General features: G+C 32.4%; 5 protein-coding genes across 5 annotated transcripts; 1 reads left to right on the forward strand and 4 right to left on the reverse strand.

Moving 5' to 3' along the window:
* Positions 1 to 944: 944 nt before the first annotated feature.
* On the forward strand, positions 945 to 3,779 carry LOC106107879 (estradiol 17-beta-dehydrogenase 8). The gene is made up of 7 exons (XM_013288888.1): positions 945 to 1,092; positions 1,300 to 1,437; positions 1,831 to 2,024; positions 2,458 to 2,563; positions 2,796 to 2,880; positions 2,956 to 3,071; positions 3,657 to 3,779. The coding sequence occupies exons 1-7, from the start codon at positions 1,011 to 1,013 to the stop codon at positions 3,740 to 3,742; spliced, it is 807 nt and encodes a 268-aa protein (XP_013144342.1). The 5' UTR covers positions 945 to 1,010; the 3' UTR covers positions 3,743 to 3,779.
* Positions 3,780 to 4,292: 513 nt separating this feature from the next.
* Positions 4,293 to 6,455, reverse strand: LOC106107880 (deoxynucleotidyltransferase terminal-interacting protein 2). The gene is made up of 4 exons (XM_013288890.1): positions 6,288 to 6,455; positions 5,738 to 6,102; positions 5,351 to 5,515; positions 4,293 to 4,564 (listed from the first exon to the last, which is right to left on the reverse strand). Exons 1-4 carry the CDS (start codon positions 6,370 to 6,372, stop codon positions 4,316 to 4,318), a joined length of 864 nt encoding a protein of 287 aa, XP_013144344.1. The 5' UTR covers positions 6,373 to 6,455; the 3' UTR covers positions 4,293 to 4,315.
* Positions 6,456 to 6,966: 511 nt separating this feature from the next.
* On the reverse strand, positions 6,967 to 7,922 carry LOC106107872 (mitochondrial cardiolipin hydrolase-like). Its single transcript, XM_013288880.1, has one exon. The coding sequence runs from the start codon at positions 7,798 to 7,800 to the stop codon at positions 7,165 to 7,167; it is 636 nt and encodes a 211-aa protein (XP_013144334.1). The 5' UTR covers positions 7,801 to 7,922; the 3' UTR covers positions 6,967 to 7,164.
* A 98-nt stretch (positions 7,923 to 8,020) lies between these two features.
* LOC106107779 (paired box protein Pax-6-like) lies at positions 8,021 to 10,853 on the reverse strand. Its single transcript, XM_013288782.1, has 3 exons — positions 10,838 to 10,853; positions 8,865 to 9,382; positions 8,021 to 8,783 (listed from the first exon to the last, which is right to left on the reverse strand). Exons 1-3 carry the CDS (start codon positions 10,851 to 10,853, stop codon positions 8,307 to 8,309), a joined length of 1,011 nt encoding a protein of 336 aa, XP_013144236.1. The 3' UTR covers positions 8,021 to 8,306.
* A 6,827-nt stretch (positions 10,854 to 17,680) lies between these two features.
* Positions 17,681 to 20,905, reverse strand: LOC106107899 (zinc metalloproteinase nas-4-like). Its single transcript, XM_013288913.1, has 6 exons — positions 20,763 to 20,905; positions 20,221 to 20,433; positions 19,301 to 19,410; positions 18,706 to 18,916; positions 18,250 to 18,386; positions 17,681 to 17,820 (listed from the first exon to the last, which is right to left on the reverse strand). The coding sequence occupies exons 1-6, from the start codon at positions 20,878 to 20,880 to the stop codon at positions 17,725 to 17,727; spliced, it is 885 nt and encodes a 294-aa protein (XP_013144367.1). The 5' UTR covers positions 20,881 to 20,905; the 3' UTR covers positions 17,681 to 17,724.
* Between the last annotated feature and the right edge of the window lie 224 nt (positions 20,906 to 21,129).

The raw sequence follows: 21,129 nt of genomic DNA on the forward strand, positions 1-21,129 counted from the left end.
AATGATGCATTTAATTAACTTGATAAACACATGTATAAACATATCGTAATTGCTGTTTGTTTTAAAAAAGAGTAAAATATAGGACTTACAGACCAACAGATTACCAGATACTTTATTTTTATTAAAAACATTTAGATAAATTCGATGTTTAGTGCATTTTGTCTAAGTCTAGACTAAACGTATTAAGCCAGCATTAACAGACTATAACGTGACACATATTTAAGCAATGAAATGCAATTGTCTGTACATGGTACCCTCATTGAATTTGTTTAATGTAATGGCACAGAAGTGTTACTAATTGGCCATTCTAATATTAACTAGCAAAGACATTAATTTATTAAAACCTGCCCTTAACCTTTCAAACGACAATCAGAATCTGAGTCAGGTACATTACTGTTAAGATTTAAGACAACATTTGACTTTGGTGTAAAATATTAAAAAGAATCGACTCTCGCTAATGCATTAGTAAAAACATTTTATATCAGTATAATTTTATTATGTTTGATGAATTCATCAGAAAGTAACTAAAGCCAACTATTCCATCTTTTTTAAAACAGTTCTATTTCGATGTAAATAGATAGCTTTATTCTTTAATCTTTGGTTTGGCATATATGTTGGTATTTCTGGACAATGTAACCAGATTTGGCAGGGTTTTCCAAGATAAAAGCAAAACGCAATGTAAAGCACTAGTAAACTTGATTAAAAGGAATGCTAAATACGACACAAAACCTGCAACCAAACATATTTACCCAGGCAAATAATTTAATATTAAAAAAAACTGAGACTTGTTACCTTTATGATTTAACTGGAGTTTTTTTATCAATCGTTTTTCTACATTTTAATCCAAAAAAGCTGCAGAAAAAATCAAGTGAAGTCTGGTCACACTGTTTTAGCTAACAAGTAGTTGTAAATAAAAAAAAAACATTAAGTTGATAATCTGATAAGAAATGTCATAAAATGACATTTGAATATTTTTGAGTTGTTGCTCAACTTTTTTTTTATTAAATTGAATGAAACATTACGAACAAAATCTAAGAAAAAGTCTAATAATGGTGTCTGGAATTGTATCTGGCAGGTTAGCCCTAGTTACAGGTATTTACTTAGTATATAATAAGTACAACTTTTTAGAGTTTAAAATAACTTTGAACTTTGATATCAAGTAATAAAAAAATGAAATCACACCAAGTGCATTTGAGTTTAATTAGTTAAAATCTCAAGTTACAATTATAGAGTTTTTGAAGTTCTTAAAATTCTTTAAAAATAGTTTTATTTGCTAATAATTGTTTTTTAAATAAATAGGTGCTGGGTCTGGTATAGGCAGAGCTGCTTGTCAAGTTTTGTCTCGTGAAGGGGCCACAGTTATAGCTGCGGATAAAGACTATGAGGCTGCCCTAGAAACTATAAAGAAGCATTCCGCTTTAGCTTCAGGATCAAATGGTACTATGGCCTTTTTTAAATGGGCTAAAAATTATTTTAAAAAATACCTTTTAGCTCTAAGATATTACGATGTTATAACACTACACAAAATATTATTATCTGTGGTTAAAACTGAGTCTAACATAAAGTTCTATCCTTTTTTTAACAAGAATTAAAAACTTGTAAAAATTTTCTTACTCTAAAAAAAATTTTGTTTTTCTTATAAGTGTTTAAAGTTATTTGGATGTTCAGTAAATGCTCACTTACTGCGTTGGCGCAGCGACCTAAAATGGGTCTTGGCCTCCGACATGAGAGAGTGCCAGCGAGTCTGTTGTGCATCATCACCTGCCAGCTGATCGACTTAAATGTAAATGTAAATGTAGAGTATATGCTCAATATTTATAAATACTGCAGCAGTTGGTGATCATAGTGCTGTGGAATTGGATGTATCAAGTTCAAAATCAGTAGCTGAACTTCTTACCAAACTACAGAGACAATATAAAGCTCCACCAACTATTATAATTAACTCGGCCGGTATTACCAGAGACAATTGGATGCTGAAACTATCTGAAGATGATTTTGATAATGTACAAGATGTTAATTTAAAGGTATTTATGATTTTAGTTTACGGTAATTATCACCTATAATTTATTATCTTTAGCTAGTGATTTTGTCTCCATCTAATTAAAAAACGATAGTAAGTTGCATATGTGTTCTTCCAGACTAAGTTTTACTTGTGTGCCTTCATAATTCAGTAAGCTGTTTTGAATATACAGAGTAAAACATCCATCTATCTAAACTTTAACATGGTCGCATACATATTAATTGTTAGTTATATATTATTACTATGGAAATATTCACAAAAACAAAACATAAAAACAACATAGTCAAAATGTTTCCTATAAATTCCATATTAGTGCATATTTTTAGTGAGAAGACCCGTTTTTTTACAAATGTTGTTCAGCAGTAACTCAATCTTTGGTACCCAATGTAACTTTGAAAGACATTGCAATTTAAAGTGTGGTATTTTCTATATTTCAGGGTACATTCCTTATAATGCAAACATTTGCTAAAGCAATGACAGAAGCATCTTTGCCGGGATCAATTGTAAATATATCTAGTATTGTTGCTAAATATGGAAATATAGGTAAATTTTTAATAATATGTGATATACTTTTGTCAATGACTCCTTCTAGGGTGAAATTGAAACATAAGTATGTAGCATATGTGTTCTTCCGGATTGTTCTACATCTGTGCCAAATTTCTAACTAAAATATCCATCCACTTAAGTTTTTGCATTCATATTATTAGTAGTATTAGTAATTTCTTGCAAACGCATCATGTTAAATTCTTCTATGATTTTATATTTTTATTTACAGGACAAACGAATTATACAGCAAGCAAAGCAGGTGTTATTGGAATGACGAAATCTGCTGCCAAAGAATTAGGAAAATTTAATATAAGGTAGATAAATGAAACTGTTGATAATTTTGTTGTACACAAAAGTAATAACAATATGTTTAATGCTTAATTTTTCAGAGTAAATGCAATTTTACCTGGTTTCATAGACACACCAATGGTGGGTACAGTTCCAGATAAAGTAAAGGAAAATTTCCTCAAAATGATACCTTTAGGTAGATTAGGAGATCCTATTGGTAAGTATTACTAGTTAGATAGGTTAGATATATTAACTAGCTTTCACCCGCGACTCCGTCCGCGTAGAATTAAAAAATAGGTGTATGTAGTGTTCTTCCAGACTATCCTCTATATCTATGTCAAATTTCATCGAGATCCCTTCAGCTGTTTAGACTACAAACTCTAACAAACATCTATCCATCTAAACTTTTGCATTTATATTAGTAAGATTAGTAAGATATATTGGTTATATACTCAACATAGAAATAGCAAAATCTAATTTAGTATGGATTTATATTCTTTTCAGTTGTTTCCTCAGTCAGTATATGTACTGCTTTTCTGTACATCTCATGTTAATTGTTATATCTAAATTACTGCCTTAAGAATATCCTATTTCTCACAATACATATAACTGAGCTGAGTCAATCTAGAATTAGAATGTCTATGTTCTTTTTCTTGTTTTAATTATTAGTTTAGTTTTTTTTAAGTACTTTTATTATGTATATTGCAATGTGTTTTGAGCTGATTAAATGATTTAATTATCATCTTATTCATTATTTAGCTAGATTTAATGGTTTTAGTTTTAAATCTTTTTTAATTTTCAGAAATAGCTGAAGTAATAACGTTCCTTAGTTCTGATAAGAGTTCGTTTGTGACCGGAGCGACTGTTGATGTTACGGGAGGATTTTAATCTGTATTTTTAATTTTTTTTAATCTGTAGAGAAATTTTACAAATTATGTGGTTGGGTTTTAAATTGTTATACTTTTGTATATGTTGGGTAAAATTGGTGCTTTATAACTAGTTGTAAGAGTACAGTTGAAATATTAAAATGAACCCTGTGATATGTGAAAAAGAATAATAAAATGTGTTCATATTAATCCTATATTAGTATGAGATAGTACAATTGTGAGAATTATATACATTACTTCGAAAATTCAAACAATTATGATGAATGTTGACACATGGTTGAGACATTTTTTACTGTAATTTTGATATGTTTAATTTTTTTATTAAACTTTGATATTATATGAGTAGTTTTTTTTTATTTTGTCATCAGCTATTAATTTATTTAATACTTTTGCACATATAATACAATAAAAGTTAAATTAAGTAATATTATATTTGTGTAAGGGCGGCCTTATCGCTAAGAGCGATCCCTTCCAACTCTAACAGCTATTATCCGAGTCAATTTGTAATTTTACATAACCCACTTTGATAAACAGATTAAAATAATACAACATTTGAAATTAGAAACACTATATTTCAGCTACGTGATTTCTTGCCTTTTAATTTATTCTTTTTTAATTCTGATTTATTCTTCTGACGCTTATCTCTCATGAATGTTCTGTATTCAGATTTCCTCTTATCATCTAATATCTCCTTGTATTTCTTCTTATTGTACTTCTGGAATTCCGCATCTGCTAATAATTCTTCTACCATAGTTCTCTTTCTTTGTTTTCTTGTCATTCTCTCATTGACATGATCTAACGCAGAATTCTCAACTCTGCCAACCTGTAATACACCATAGCACTTTGGTATATAAAATTATAAAAATAAATAAACTCAAGTAAATAGTTTTGTTTAAATGTTTAAAGTAATTGTTTAAACAATGTTACTGTAATATACTGAGAATATTGTATATAATGCAAAGCCTTCATGAGAGAAAATTTAAACACAAATAGTTTTTTGACATGATAATCTACACTATTATAATATTATGAAGAGGAAAGATTTTTATTTTTGTATATATTGAAATAAATCAAAAACTACTGGGCTGATTTCAAATTCCTTTCACCATTAAAAAGCTACATTTGAAGTTAGTAACGCAGATTATATGTATTTTTTTTAATTTTACACAGGACGAAGTCGCGAGCAACAGCTAGTGTGTCATAAAATTAATAAACGTCAGTTGCATGCACGAAAAACCATGAATTATTATCACATGTGTGCGAGTGTGAAAAACTAACAAAAGAGAAGCACATATTGCCTCAGTATTCAAGCTTATAATATTACTACATAAATTATTATTCAACAGACTTACAAATAACCAATATTTGTTTTCACACTGACTTAACTTCTTATTACTAAATCAAAATTACAAAATGATTTGACGGTAGAGATGCATAGGAAGGGAAAATATCTTCTTTATGTGCATCTCCTCCATCAATTAAGGGTAGGCAACACATCTGCAATTGCCGATGTTTATGGGCAACAGTCACTTCCCATTTCAGTGGATTCAGGTGGCCACTTGCTTGTTTGCGACTCTATATTATAAAAAAAAATAACATGACAACTTACCTGGAAATATTTCGGGAGAACTTCCATATCATTTTTCTTGTAAAAGTGTTTAGGATCCAAGACAGATCTCATTTTTAAAACTTGTAAATCATTCTTCAAGTCTTCATTTATCTCTGGTGCTTTCATGTTAAACCATCCTGGTCCCTTTGTCTTTTCTCGTTGTTTCTGTAAATAAAATAGGGAAATAATCAATAATTTTCATAATTTCAACTTCTAAATATAAAGTTCCTAAATTAAATTTGGCGTAAAAGTAGAATATTTGGAAGAACGCATAGGCTTACTAAGTTTTCTTTTTAATTCCTGGCACAAGAGAGCATAGGCAAAAGCTAGTTAATTATAATAATATCAACTTGTGGATGTACATTTCTGAGTTTTTAAGTTACTTACCTTTCTTTGTGCTCTTAATCTCTTGTCACTTATATCATACCGAGGCAAACGGTGTGCCTTCTCTATTCCTGGTTGCAATACTGATTTCTGCATTTCTTTGTCAACATCAACTGATCCCAAATTGGATTTAAGTTTGCCAGTTTCAATGTCCAATTGATCGAAATGAAACTTCTTGATTATCTTCTCTTTTTTCATAATAATTGATCTGTTCCATCCCATTTCATCAAAGAAATCTTCGAAAACATCGTCTATTTTAAGGCCTTTTATCTTATTTTGTACTTCTTCTTCCTCTATTTCTAACTTATCTAAATCTTCACGTTTCTTTTCAAATAGATTTAAGATATCTTCGATTCTACTCTCTGTGTCTGTGAATGCAGTAGTCGTTTCATTAGGATTTTAAAGTTTAACAAACACTTGTTTGTTGTAGTAAGAAAACTATGAAAATAATAACAGTCTAAATAAAATAAAAATGCAAATAAATATCATGCCAAGATAACATAGACCGGGACAGAAAGCAGAACATCAAAATAGAAGCGAATGATGTACTAACCTATAAAAAGTTTATCCTCTTCCTTTAATAATTCTGTTTTAACTTGGAGATCGTCGTCTCCGACGGTATCAATGATAAAATCCATGTTAAAGTGTAATATCCTTTAAATTAAAACATATCAACTACCATGTGGACCAAAATCGTAGTTTCGATCGTTTGACAGCTGACACTGACAGTGACAGATACTAACCCAAGCGTCAAAGTCATTCCCTATTGCTAGGTATGGGTGCCACTTTATAGATTGAGTCACATTATTCTATGTACCGAATTGTCTTTATTGAAAAGTATAGTAAATGAAAGCATGTTTTTATAAATCTTAAATATATCTAGATGATCATTACTTGTAATCAGTATCTTTTAAGATATCAAAGAAAATAGTTATTTATTTCTATGAAGTCACAAACTAATCAAAATCAATTGAACTACTTTTTATTATAAACAATTTACAAAAACAATGTCTTTATAGCATTGTGAAGGATATTTACTTTACTTTTCTCTAAAATATAATTCAAATCGTTTTTTTGTTTGTTTTCAATAACAAATTCTTTTTCAATAACGTATAGAATAAGAAATTCCTTTTAGATATGCTTAGGTATTATAAAAAGCTGCAAGTCAAATGCGTGTAAAACTAAGTTAACAGTGCTTTCAAATTGAAAAACTCAAAAGTAATAAAACAGAATAAAGTATAAAATATTTTAATCTTAAAATTAAGTCATACAAATAACAAACATTGTCAGGAGCGTTCGATTAAAGGATTATACACATTTTTTGTAACATTAACAAATATTTCTGAAATTAATCTGCGATGTAATGAATTAACAAATCAAGTTTTACAGATCTTATTAAGTTATAAAATATTGAGTTATCCAAGAAGTGGTTATGTAAAGTCAATCGGTTTAAATAACATCCACAATTTTTCAAATGCAGCTTGGTATTGTTGTACTAGATCTTTCTGTGAGGTCACTGTGACATCTTCCCAGTTGCCTGACATAGCTTGGTTAGTCCAATTTAAAGATCCTAACATTACATAGGGTGTTGCCAATCCATCATCAGCTAATGTATCAATAAGACAGAATTTATGATGCATTAAATTAGTTGACTTCAACCACCGCACTGGAACACCATGTTTTTCTAATTTTCTAGCACAAGATCCCGTACAATAAGCCATATCTGCATCTATTATTAAGCGAATTTTAATACCTCGATAATGCAACTTCATCAGAACATTACTCACATCTGAATTTGTAATTATATACATGCATATATCAATGTTATATCGAGGCCCGTTTAAATAATACAAGAATCGCTCCATACTAGGAGTAACAACGCAACGTGAGTATTTGCTCTTTTTAAGTTCAAGTGTTCCGTAAGAGAATATTATAACTTCGTTTATTTCTTTTCTATGCGGGTTTACTTGCTTTTTTCTTCTTTGATAAAAGTTGTAAATAAGCTGAGAAGCGAATGTCACTGAGGCTATAGTTATAAGAGTTCTAAAGATGACTTTGTAAGCCATGGTCCATATAGTGTTATTACCGAATTCGATCAGACTAATAAATCTAGAACTTTGAGGGTAAAAATATCAAAAATCACAAAAAGAAAAAATTACACTGGTCAGAATTTGAAGTCGCGGGCTGTCAATGTGTCAATGTCAACTCAATTTGTTTGTCATTTGACTTTTTTTCACCTCAAAAAGCAATAGCTAAAAGACATATGGTCAATTATAAAAATTGCAGATGGTCTTTTTTCTAATTTTAATCAAATTTAGTATTTGATCACTAACAAGTTTTATTAGTCCCTCAAATGAGCCGTCGGATGTAATAGTGTAATCGTACAACAGCAGAATCTCTGAAGGAAATTAGTCTAAATGAGAGAAAAATACTATAACTAAATATAAAACGATTTTTACATTTAGTTATTTCTTGATTATTTGTAAAGTGAGGCGGTATCGCCACCGTTACAATTAATAAGCCACTAATATTGCAATTTAAACGTGAATCAAAAATAGTAAAGCTTCTTTTCTTACAATGTTATATTATTAATTGTAAAATCGTGCGGTCTTAATCTTAAATTTAAATTGTACGAACTATGATGAGACGGTTGCAATGGATTGCTGTAACTCCCTATCAATGCGCAAGAGCCGTAACTGTTTTCTGTTGATCCACCATAATTTGAAACGTTTTGGGACATTAATGTATTGGAATTCGGTATGTACTGTCGATTTCCGACGTTTTGCATCATTAATGAATAATCATTTTGATATAAACCGGTATTCGATAATGGAATACCAAGATTGAAATTTAGGTTATTTGTTTGAAAATGGTGAAGCCACGGTTCTTTGGTGTTCCTTGTATAATCTTGCCTAGGGTCGGTTTGATGCGGGATACCAATCGGTACAGGTATTGGTTCTGGTGAGTTATGGCTTGTGGAACTTCGATGAGATGATAAAGCGGAACGCTCGTTACGACGAAACTTTGCTCGTCTATTTTGGAACCAAACCTGTAAAGAACAAAAAAAATGTAAATTTATACTGCCAGTATCGTTTGGTATCGCTTTTTTTTAATCACATCGTGTATTTACCTGAACTCTCGCTTCAGTTAAGTTAACTCGCGCCGCTAAATCTTCTCTAACAAACGCATCAGGGTAATGTGTTTTTTCAAACACTTTCTCTAAAGCAGCCAACTGTTGACTTGTAAATGTAGTCCGATTTCTTCTTGGCTTCTTTCTTTCGTCTGTTTTCCCGTCTCTTTCTTCTTCGGACTCTTTTTGTGAATCCTTTTCTTTTAATTTACTTTCATCATATTTTCTCCGTACATCTTCGTATGAAATGTAATCTACTGGTTTGATATATTGGCGTTGAAGGTCTTTAGAGTACCAGGATAAATCGTTTTGATAGTTATTGTCGTATGTGCTGTTTTGTCGGCCAGCGGTCAAGTGATGCAGTCTTAGTAGACTGTCTTCGTGACATTTGATCATTTGGAAGAGATTGTGATTATTATCTGGATAATTACCTCCGTTTAAATTGTAGTTCACTTGAGAGTGGCTTCTAGCATCATAAATTTTAGTCGGTACTGTCTGTCTTACTGCATTGTTATTTTCTGTGAACAAAAAATGTTAGTTAAGCTTTTTTAAGTATCGCTTTTTGTGTGCAGCAAATATTCGTAATTTTCACAACTTTAGGGAAAGAATAAAACAGAAAATCTTGAACGCCATTGTATGAGAATACAAGATGAATTCCTATTACGCGTACTACCCCAATATAACGCGAAAATCACCCACGTAAATCGTGTAATAGAGGAGGTTACTGTACATGTTTAAAAATGTGCATATATGTACTTAAAAATTACAGAATCTTTTGCAGCACATGTGATGCCGCTTCAATTGGTACTCTCTGTGATCCTTTGTACCTCTGAAGTGTAGAGTACGGACCACAGAGTGTGCCGACAGCACAGGCCTATCGATTACACGACACGTGCGAACGATTGCTTACGCCCCTTTGATTTCTGTATGCATAAAACGGATTTTCTCCGCAACGCTAAAGCAAAAAAATTACGTCTTAAAAGTCAAACTATACGGTATTTTTTATAATAGACCTTATTATTAAAAGTAAAGTAACAATTGCGAAAATTTCTGATTGAATACCACATTTTTTTTATTTGCAATGCATTGCGTTGTGGTTATTTTGGGGAAATCGCGTAAACATTCGCGGCTGGCATTTGGTATTAACAACATAAATAATGTGTTAAATTGTTGTCGATATTATATGGCCTTCCTTTGCTTTACCAATTTTCTCCAAGTTGTCCGTAAAAAAGCCTTGTGTCTCCTACGCATCGAAATGTCTCGACAGTAAATCTAGTTACTAAAAAATAGTTAAGAATTAAACTACGGAAAAAGGAACTTTTGAAGAAATTCCTTTACAGTAGTTTAGAAAACCATACGTATTGCCAGAAGGGGTTATGTTGGCTGTTTGTCTTCCGTGATCTTCGACATAATGATTTTTTTAAAAGTAAAAATACTTCTAACTTTTTACACATTTTATTGAACAAACCATCCCGTCTCTATTAGTATTTACTCGTATATTTTTAACATGTATTGAAATTAAGAAAATATTATAAACATACGAAAATACTCTAGGAACATTAAATGGGATAATTTTAACAGTGGTAGAGCCTGCTTTAACATCTTTGCACGAATGGGTTGGCTCGCTCGGTGTAATCACACAGAAAACAGGAGTGAAGTGGAAGCAACTCCGCGTTTTGTCTGATGAGTGTGGTGCCGGAGGCCCAATTTTAGTCCCATTCCCTTTTCACCTTATTCTTAAAAGGAAAAGATGGGAAGCAAAAGTGGATTTGACGGTGGAGAAGACATACAGGAAGGGGAAATGTCCTCTTTATATGCGTCTCCTCCTCCGTCAATCAAGGGTAGGCAACGCATTTGCAATTGTGGATGTTTATGGACAGCGGTCGCTTTCCATTTCGGTGGATTCAGGTGGCCGCTTGCTCGTTTGCCACCTTATATTATAAAAAAAAAATCATATTAAGTTCTTAACTCACCTTTACTTTGTTCCATATTAGTAATTAAATTTCATGTAGCACTGTCATTTTAATAAACATTTAATTACATAAATTCTGTATAATTCAGAAAATTCTTTAGTTTCGCGAAAGCGCCACATTCAATTTAAATAAAATCCAAAGTCCGAGCCGGCTTCAATCTCGATGCCAAATAATTGATATTAATTCACTACCTTATTGAATTACCTAATTAAATAATTCGACTAACTCAGTCTAATGTGCGAACTAATGGACTCGATACACTGATCTGGCTCCGGGTATTCGAAGCTGAGAGCAACACGTGCGTTGTAGACGCGAAAAAGTACCCAGTAAACATAAAATGTACACTCCCATACCAAAATCTTAGCACAAATCTGGCCTCTACAACACTCAAGATAAACTCGAAATTAGCTAAGAATCATCATCTAGAGTTTTCTTATAACAATTTGAACTTTAAAAACCTACAAAATAAGATAACTTTTTAAAATCAATTTATTCAATGGGTGTTTCGTTCGATTCTGATTCGACACTATTTCGGTAGCCGAAAGGCGTGGCTTACTTTTGCCCGTGATAAAATAAAAAAAAAACAATTTTTACCGGGAAACGATTTGGAGACAATAATTGACACATCAACGTTTATTATTTATAGTTTAAATGAACATTGATGTTTTGTGTAATTAGTTAAGAAAAGGAAATGTTTCGTGAGGAACGTGTCATGAAAAGGCGCTTCTTGAAATAAGCGTAACTTACTATTTTCACGATTTAAACGTATTCATTTATAAAAAAAAAATCTACGAAAGAACAAACTTTATCCATTAAACTAATAATAAATTTGATATTAATCATACTTATATCGTAAATGCGAAAGTTTGGATGGATGGATGGATGTTTGTTTGAGTTTGTTGCCTAAACTGCTGAAGGGATTTAGATGAAATCTGCTATAGATGTAGGGGATAGTCTGGAAGAAAACATAGGCTGTTCACTTTTGTTTTTTTAATTCTACGCGGACGGAGTCGCGGGCAAAAGAACAAACTTCACCCATTAAACTAATAATAAATTTGATATTAATAGAATACAATAATATCGATGATTAATCGTTTGTGGTGATATTCGAAATTAATTGGGAGCATAGTTGAAGATCTGTTCAATTTGCCAAAATGTCAAATATGATTAAAATAAACAAGCTCTATTCTTACTGATAGATATTAATATTGTAATAACATGCCTGTTCATTGCAATCGTTTATTGCAATTTATTATCTTGTAACATCGATTGTAAATCTAAATTCAAAATTAGTTTAGTTCTTTTAACTATTTCGATTATAAAAAAACACAAAAAAGGTTAAATTAATTTAGCCTAATTAAGAAAATGTAATTTTTATATTAGTATAATAGAGGTTAATAATTTCAAATATTCAAAATATCCTCCTTTTGAAATGGTTACGGGCTGTGCCAAGCCGGGAATAGTACCGGGAGGTGTCACTTCGAATTAGCGTAGAATCGTGAAAAACGCCAGCGACACCGCGCCGCCGCTGTCGCCCTAACATGCCGGGTAATAATAAACTCAAATAAAATTTTATTACAAAGAAAATAAAATCACTTCAAAGATAAATTAACAAGTCTAAGCTACAGCAATCTTAAATTGGAATGTAATATGAAAAATATGCATTCAATAGGTAGCTACTCAAAGATTTAACATTATTAAATGTGTTTCTACACCATTATATTTCGGATTTTATATTTTTGCTATAATTTATATTATGAGTAACGCCCACTTTTTGATTTCCCACAAATACGTACTTTGAGTAGTTGGTAAAGCAGTGATTTTGCGAAGAGTCGGCACTTTCCTAGAAATGTAACACGTAATTTAATTTAAATGGATATTAGCCGCATGATTCCGAAAATCTGTGTAGTTGTTAGTGCTATTTTCTTGTATTTTGATCACTTAAAAAATCCAATCATTCTATATAAAATTTAATTACAAATAATTGTGTATGCTGTTCCGTATTTTGAATAAAAAATAACATAAAAAAATCCTTTCCGTTGAACATTGTATTTTCAAATACAAGCGTACGAAAGTGTCATGGCGGCCATAATTGCATGTGACAGTTGTCGGTGGCGTTGGCGCGGCGATGTCTCGTTTGCGGCTGCGCGTAACGCGAATGTACCACTTTTGTTTCGATCTTTTAATATAAATAGATATTAAGTACTTACACTCAAAAATATGTCCTTAAAATTAGTAAATAAAAAAAGTTGATTTTATTTATGCTTAGCAATTCTAAACACGGGAATTTTTTGCAGTTCACTTTATATTGTTTTCCCAACATGCATTTTTTAAACACGATCAAATGTCTCTTGATAACAAAGTATAATTGTATCCCAGAGAATTATTTTTCCAGGAATAGAAAAAAACAAATAAACGAAAGGTTCATTGTTCTTCTGACATTCCTGCACTACACGACCGTTTTATATGTTGTCCTGAAATTTCACATACGAAGTTATTAGTGCCTCTTAAAAAAAAACACTATTAATCAAACCAGTTGCACAATAATCATTAGGGCTCTGCTTCCTGAGTAGAGTAAAGTATTAATAACACTAAACAATTAAAGGTATCTATTAAAAATGTTATGTATCTATTAAAAATTAAAAATCTTTTTTTATTTTTATAAAAATAATAATAGATTTTTGTTGATTTACTAACATTTTCTTTAGTCATTACTAAGCTCTATGCTTGTGCTATGGTCCACGATAATAGTGGAATGAAAAGTCGCGTTAACTAATATTCGACTATAAATCATGTAAGCAGACATAATTTTGTCAGAGAAATGAAGTTGCGACATTTTCAGCACGGTGTGGTCTCCGTCGTCCGCGGGCTCATCTCAGGGATGTAATTCCAATAACGCGTGAACAGGACCATTTGTCAAAATATCATCCGGTAGGGTGAACATTATGTTATTGGGAATATTTTGGAATTGTGAAATATGTCTCTCTTATAAGTGTCATAAATTAAAAGAATAAACGTGGAAATTATAAACATCATTATTACCATTCATTTTTAGATACTAGTATTATAAAATAGAATAACACTATATTTAACAGATCATAATGTTTTAAAATACTTAACTAATTAATTCGATATACTTGACTTAAACAAAGCGTATACTTAAAATTAAAATACCCAAAATAGCTACAATATTAATACAAGTCTTCGAAGTACTAAAATGATGGTAAACGCAGCGCTAGCATTACAATTACCTCAACTCAATACTGCCATCAGTCACGTCGAATACACGCAACGTTGCGCACCAACTACTAATTAAGAGGTTATATTTAACTGAGATTATCTTAAATGCTAAAAAAACGAAAAACAACTCCATATAAGGTATGTAATATGTACATATATATCGATTGGTATTTTTTTTATTACTATACCTATTTAATTAATGTCGCTAGCCAAAAACTTATTAGTTTTATTAGATAATTGGTCCATACTTATCCTACCAAATAAAAAATACCAAAGAAATTAGATCCTTGTTATTAATAAGATTACACATTTAGAGCTACAAATATTAATGTAATTGTAAAATTAGACCAAACTGTACGATCCCAATGTAAAAGGCAATAACTCAAAATCGTAATTTATCATTTCGTAGGTTACAGCTCATCGCCGACCACTTCGGTGTTGACGTTTGTCCTAAATTGGCGCGCCTCGAGACAAATGAGCCGTGCGGAGACCGGAAACAACCACCCACAGGCGCCGTTACGTAAAAAAATAATGCGATTTTTAAAGAAGGTACATCAATAATAATAATTTTTAGTAGCTACGTTTACCGGAGGCCTAATTTAATTCGTTTCACTTTTTTCTTATGGAAGGGATTGGAAGGGAAAGTGAATAAAACGGTGGAGGAATCACATAGGAAGGGGAAATATCCGTTTTATGTGCGTCTCCCTCACCGTCGATAGTAGGCAACGCATCTGATGTCTATGGGCAGCGGTCGCTTCGCCGCTTGCTCGTTTGCCATACGATATAAAAATGCTTGTCTGTTTTTTCTCTTCACAATTAAAAAAGTCTAAAGCCATAAACCTACTCGATTGAAAAGATGAAAGTAACTATAGTTTAGTTATTTTAATTAAAAAAAGTTTCTGCATAAAAATATTGTTTTCTGTTTGTTCGTGCTGCCAGCTACCGCTAATTAAACTAACATTTTGTCAAACGACTCCTGACTATTAATAAACCTTATCTTTTGACAATCAGGATCGTAAACTTACAAATTACAGAGATATTTTAATCAGGTATTTCCTCAGGATATCTATAATTTGTGCCATAATCTTAATTAAAAACACGCCGTCGAGAATACACAGAGCTAGTTTTTTTTATAACAACATAGTTAAAAGTTGACACTTTTTTACGATGTCGTTTTATCGTTTTGTTGACGTTCCTTTAAGTGCATAGATGCCGGCGCCTGAAAAAGATTTTAAAAAGATATGACAGTTCTACTTAGCACCGGTGACGTGGCCCTAGGGATGATCTTTCGATATAGGGCCGATAGTGATGTCCTATAGTAGTTATGGAAGTTATCGATAGTTATGCTAAAATCAGCGCGATCTTCAGTTACAATCTGGAGGCCTCATTCTTTTAGCCATGAACTGTGACTTGTTTTCTTTCCTGTTTTGTAAATCCAACTTTCTTTTGAGAAGAAAAGTCGGGCGAAGGGAGATTTCTGTCTTTTTAAGTAATTCGGGAAATTATTTTTTTGACTTTACTGTGTTTTGTTCGGAAGTCGGTTATTTTCTCTCTATTTTTATTGTTATTACATTAGTGTGAAAATATATTGAATTGACTAACGTAGAAGCAAGAATTGTTTCCAATTATTGTAAAAATCGATTGTCCATTTACAGGACATCACTATTGTCAAGTGAAGTTCATCAGTTGTCACTGATACTTTTTTTATTTTTAAAGTAGCGGTTTCGGCCACTGACAGTTTGTAACCTTTAAATGCCACCCTTGTTTTTTAAATAACATCGTTAATGCGTTCTTGTCATACGAACAACACATACAGATAGCAACAGTCTTTAGTTCTCACCACTCCAATATAATATTATAGTCGTATCTATCCACTGTTTAGTCTCGCTTTGATATCTATCAGCTTTTTTTTATAATGTAAGGTGGCAAACGAGCAAGCGGCCACCTGAATCCACCGAAATGAAAAGCGATCTCTGCCCATAAACGTCCGCAATTGCACATGCCTTGCCTACCCTTAAATGATGGATGATGATGATGAAGCTTATATGGAGGTCTGCACACTACTCATTTTAGTTGTGCAACTAAACAGTTGTATTGACTGCTAAACAATGGACAATCGTCCAACAGTTGTGCAATTGTTTAGTCAAAGTGTGCAGCCGCTCTTACATGACCTAAATGTATGAAAGTCAGGTCACGGTCGACGGACAATCCCGCTGACAGTTGTCATGTAACCGATACTGCGCCCGCGCCGACGGTGGTCGGATCCCACTGACAGTTCGACGAAATCCCCGATGCGGTAGCGACAAGAGTTTTATATTTCCATACGTTGAATATAAGAAAATGAACGTCCCCTTTTCATATCTTTATCCTGTATTCATTTTAACTTTAATATAAGTATAAGTGGAAAGATATGTAATTTTCTAAAAATACAATAACTACTGTACCGATTTATAAAATTCTCTTCTCATTAGTTACGTTATCACTGAGTAATATAGGCTAAGTTTATTATTAGTTTTTTTTTAATCCTGCGAGGATGTAATCGCGAGCATCAACTAGCGTATTATAAACTTAACCTTACAAAAAAATGTTACACTTTTTAATCTGTATTTGGTCATCAAATACGTTAAAATCAGCCTTTTTCAAATCTAATTCGAATGAGGTAGAGATTATGAACGTCTGGAATACTATCTGACAATTACGTACTTCCTAATAGTACAGTGTACCTTTAGTTACGCTTGATATCGTGTTCAAAATGGCTCATAACATAATTATTTCGCAAAACAAACCGAGAAAAATCTGTCATCGTACATCACGATCAAGAACGATTTCTAAGGCCATGTACACAACAAGTTGATTGCGGCGCGCGCCATTAATTCATTCTTGCAGTTTAAACGTAATAAATCGAATTAAATCGGCTCGCGCCCTCGTGATTTCAAAGAGTCGAAATTTGTCCTGACAATATTTATAGCGACAGGCGAGTGCGGCGCATGATACGTTGAGATCAAAGCGTCTTATGTCTAGTGCGTACAGTGTACACACTGCCTTATGTCTGTGGACAGATGAATGTGTCTACACTAAGTGTCGCTCTAAGTGACCTAATAACTAAGAGCTACGGTAAAAGTAACCATTAATAAATAAATTTTGACTAATTAAAGTTCCCAGAAATTATTAGCTAAATTTATTCCAATTATATAAAATAGTAGTTTTTAATCATGAAAACAGAAATAACTACGGTTATTAGAATTAAAATAGACGGTTTATTAAAAAAAGATCGTGTTTTCTGTTACATTTTTTGTCCACCACTTAAGACTTGCGCATGGTATCCCCAAATCAAAAGTCCCGGCGTCACATGTTCGCGAGAGAACATGGAGGTCGCATTGCTCCTCGGGGAGTCCTTAAAAAAACTCGCCTTGTATGTTTTGTAAATAATACTTTATTAGTATCCCGCTATGGCTTTTGAAAATACCGCAAAACAGAAGCAGTTGTAGATGTTTTTTTGTTGCGAAAATGAAACTTTTTTATTATTAAAAGTTACAAATTTAACCTTACTAAAGACTCTAGCTAACTCGATTATGTTTAGAAATAAAACTTTAATAAAAAATACACAGATTAAATAAAATTTAATATATTGCATAAAGTCTTATTGTTCAGTTCCACGCTCCTGGGCAGTTATAATGTCTGTTGATACGGAGCCAGTCCTTGTCAGTTATGTATACACGTTGGCCCATCACACCCTCGTGTTCCTAAAACAATACAATAAGTAGATCAAAACTTCTATTTAAAAGATTGCTTTAGGGTAGTACCAGGTATGGGAACCGTTCAGGGCGCCTGAAAGAGGCGCCTCACGCGCATAAAAGCGCGCCACGAGCGGTTTTTACAAGTATAGGCGTATAATAGGGCGCCTTTTTAGCGACTTCATCCCCGTGAAATATAAAAAAATAGCCTATGTTACTCACAGATAAATTACCTTTCTAACAGTGAAAGAATTTTTAAATTCGGGCCAGTAGTTTTTGAGTTATTTCAATACATAAAAAATTAAAAAAAATCATCTTTATAATATAAACACGGGACACCGTAGAAATCTCGGCCATAGCGTCGGTAATCCTAAAACCCTGCTACTTATAAAATAGTTACAAAACTCTAAAATTCATGAGAAATGTTTTGAAACATACCCTTAAAGGAATAATAGTGTCCTCGCCATTGACGCTGAAAGCACGTGGACCATAGTGCAGGCAACTGACGTAATCGTATTCGATGCCCAAGTTGTTCACTAACTCCGATGTGTAGATATCGAAATTGTGCTCCAGGCCTAAAAAATAAAAAAAAAATAGTATAACATACACACATTGCCTATGCAAGAATAAATTATTAGCCTATGCTAACAAATATAAACTTTATTTTTAAGTATGAATATTTGGTTTACACCAAAATTCAGAGTGAGGTGTTTAGAACGTTAACACTATCTTCTTTTTATAAAACAAAGACAAATGGTTTTTGTCTAGCTTTTTCACCAGTTATGATTAGTTTCTGAAGCTCTCATTTATTTTGACTTTACATAGTTATTGAATATTTAGGTTAACCTATATTTCATTCTTTACGGAATCAAATTATTTGCTATAAATTCTCACCAGGAATAATATTCTCCGTAGCGATATGGACATAATCGTCTCTATCGTGTGTAGACTGCATGTGGAAGAAACCAATAATATGCATGAATTCGTGTACAATGGTGCCGTGTCTGAAGCAGCCGAGGCCGGGCGTGTTGAGAGCCAGGTTCATGGTGTGCACTCCACGTTCCTCCCAGTAGCCGACGTGGGCGTAGCAACCGTTGGGAAAACCCTGTGTATTAAAATTAATAAATAAGACACCAGGATAGAGCGGGCTGGCGACACATTGTGGACGCCTGTGTTCCATATCGGGGACATGCGACAATAAGAAGAAACAAGATACTTCTTTGCTGTTTTATAACTACTTTAGCAATTCTTTTACCCTTGAGTTTAATTTTTAACTTCTGGGCTTGTTTTAATTTATATTTAACTAGAAAAAAATAGATTAACTAAATATTAATAAAGGAAGTTTTTGCATCGGTACGATAGTTTCTTACGTAATCTCAAGTATGAACATTTTATAGCGGTTCTTAGATAGCTGGATCCCATCGTTTAAAATGTCTAATCTCAACAGAATAACTAACTATAAAGATTCACATAAAAAAGGACTACTAACAGTAAGGGAGACATAGTTGGTGTCTTCTGGCCGGCGGTAACGGAACTTTATACAGGTGCTGTTCTCAATGTGCTTGATGCCGTCCTCAATGGCTGCTTTATGGATCTCGTCTGAAAATAACAATTTTTATGAATGAACAACAAAGTTTTATGAATGAAAGGATGGTTGTATAATTGTCTTTAAAGTCTTAATACTTTTAGAAGTATATGTATTAATGATTTAAAAATAATCCCTAATGACTGAACTAACCAACCAGATAACTAACTAACTAATGGTAACGTAACTAACGTATGGTAATGGTAACTAACGTATGTAGTAAAAAGATTTGAATGAAAACAAAGTAATCGATATACTAAGTTAATACATAAGTATGTAATAGTATACTAAGTACATACTAAGTTTAAATATTTTAAGTCCCGAGATATTTTTTCTCTACAAAAGTTATCTAAAATACCATATGTCATTGGAAATACCAAACGATAAAATTGATTGTCCTTGATAGATTGTTTCATCCACTTTTTAATTAACTTTATCTTTGTTATTATCTGTGATTTAAAAACGATTATCCTAATTAATGTGATAAAAGGTACATTTTAAAAACTTTGTGCTGAATATTTAATCAAATCAAAGTTAAATTGTTGATATCAAGATAGTAAAACACTTTTGTTTGGGATTGTACATTCACATTTGTATGCAAACGATACGTGTACAGTGCAATACAGTATAATATATGAGGTTAATAATAATACTAGTTTTTGAAAGAGTGTGTAATTATGTTTTGCTCGCTTTTTAATTGAGAAAACAGAAATATTCTACCTAGACTTTTTTTACTTACTAATGTGGAAACAGGCAAGTATTAAGTAATTTCTAGACAATGTTATCGTATACTATTCTTGCTTATTTTCTTTATTATAACATACCAAAATGATCTTCCGCGTATTCCCAAACGACGGTATTTTCCGGCCACTTTGTACCAGGGTACACGTAAGCGTTTCTTCCCATTGCATACTCTTTGATCATAGACTCGATGGTGACGTCATCAAGAACGATGTCACCCTGGTACTTGCCGCTGTTCTCTTCTGCGTTAGCAGACGGAGATGCACGACTCCTCGCGATGAACTGGCTCTCATCATCTTAGGGTAAAAAAAAAAACTTGTGAATACAAATGACCTGCTCGTTTTTAAATAAATAAATTGATTTGGAGTATTTGGTATTAAGTGTTTATGAAATAATAGAATTATAAGAACGTAAACATTGTTCCGTGGAATGTCTCATCAACAGAAGTGGTAAGATTGTCTTTTTATGCGTCACTTCATTTCAATTAAGAAACTAATATGCAAACCCAAACTTTTAACTTCTTGTGGATGTGTACAATGGGTTACAGTAATATCATACTTTTGGCAAGATCTATTTGCCGATTGCTCCTTTGTCACTTAGTACTATAAAAAATTAGTTATCTTACTGGATTTAGTGCTTTCGAGGAAGTGTCTAAAGGCCTGCACTTCCTCGTCAGTCCTCACCAACACCGGCGTAGCTGCCGCAAGTCCTACAACGCACAACACAACAACGGCCCTCAGCATTTTGACGATTTTGCGTTTCAAATCAAAACGACCATATTTATATAATTGATGAAGGATTTATCAACATTGATAAATGATTACAAGTGTTTATAAAATACTATTATGTTAGTGTGTTTGTCTGTTAGTTTGTGATACAAAACAATAAACCGTTTGCATTGGTCGCTTTTAACGCTATTCTATTTGGAATAACGATGTTTTTCTAGAATTAACTCAGCAAAATTGGCTTATATTTTATACGCTGACTTGGTT

The sequence above is a fragment of the Papilio polytes genome, unplaced genomic scaffold (genome assembly GCF_000836215.1).
Source record: "Papilio polytes unplaced genomic scaffold, Ppol_1.0 DF821845.1, whole genome shotgun sequence".
Taxonomy (NCBI): Eukaryota; Metazoa; Arthropoda; class Insecta; order Lepidoptera; family Papilionidae; genus Papilio; species Papilio polytes.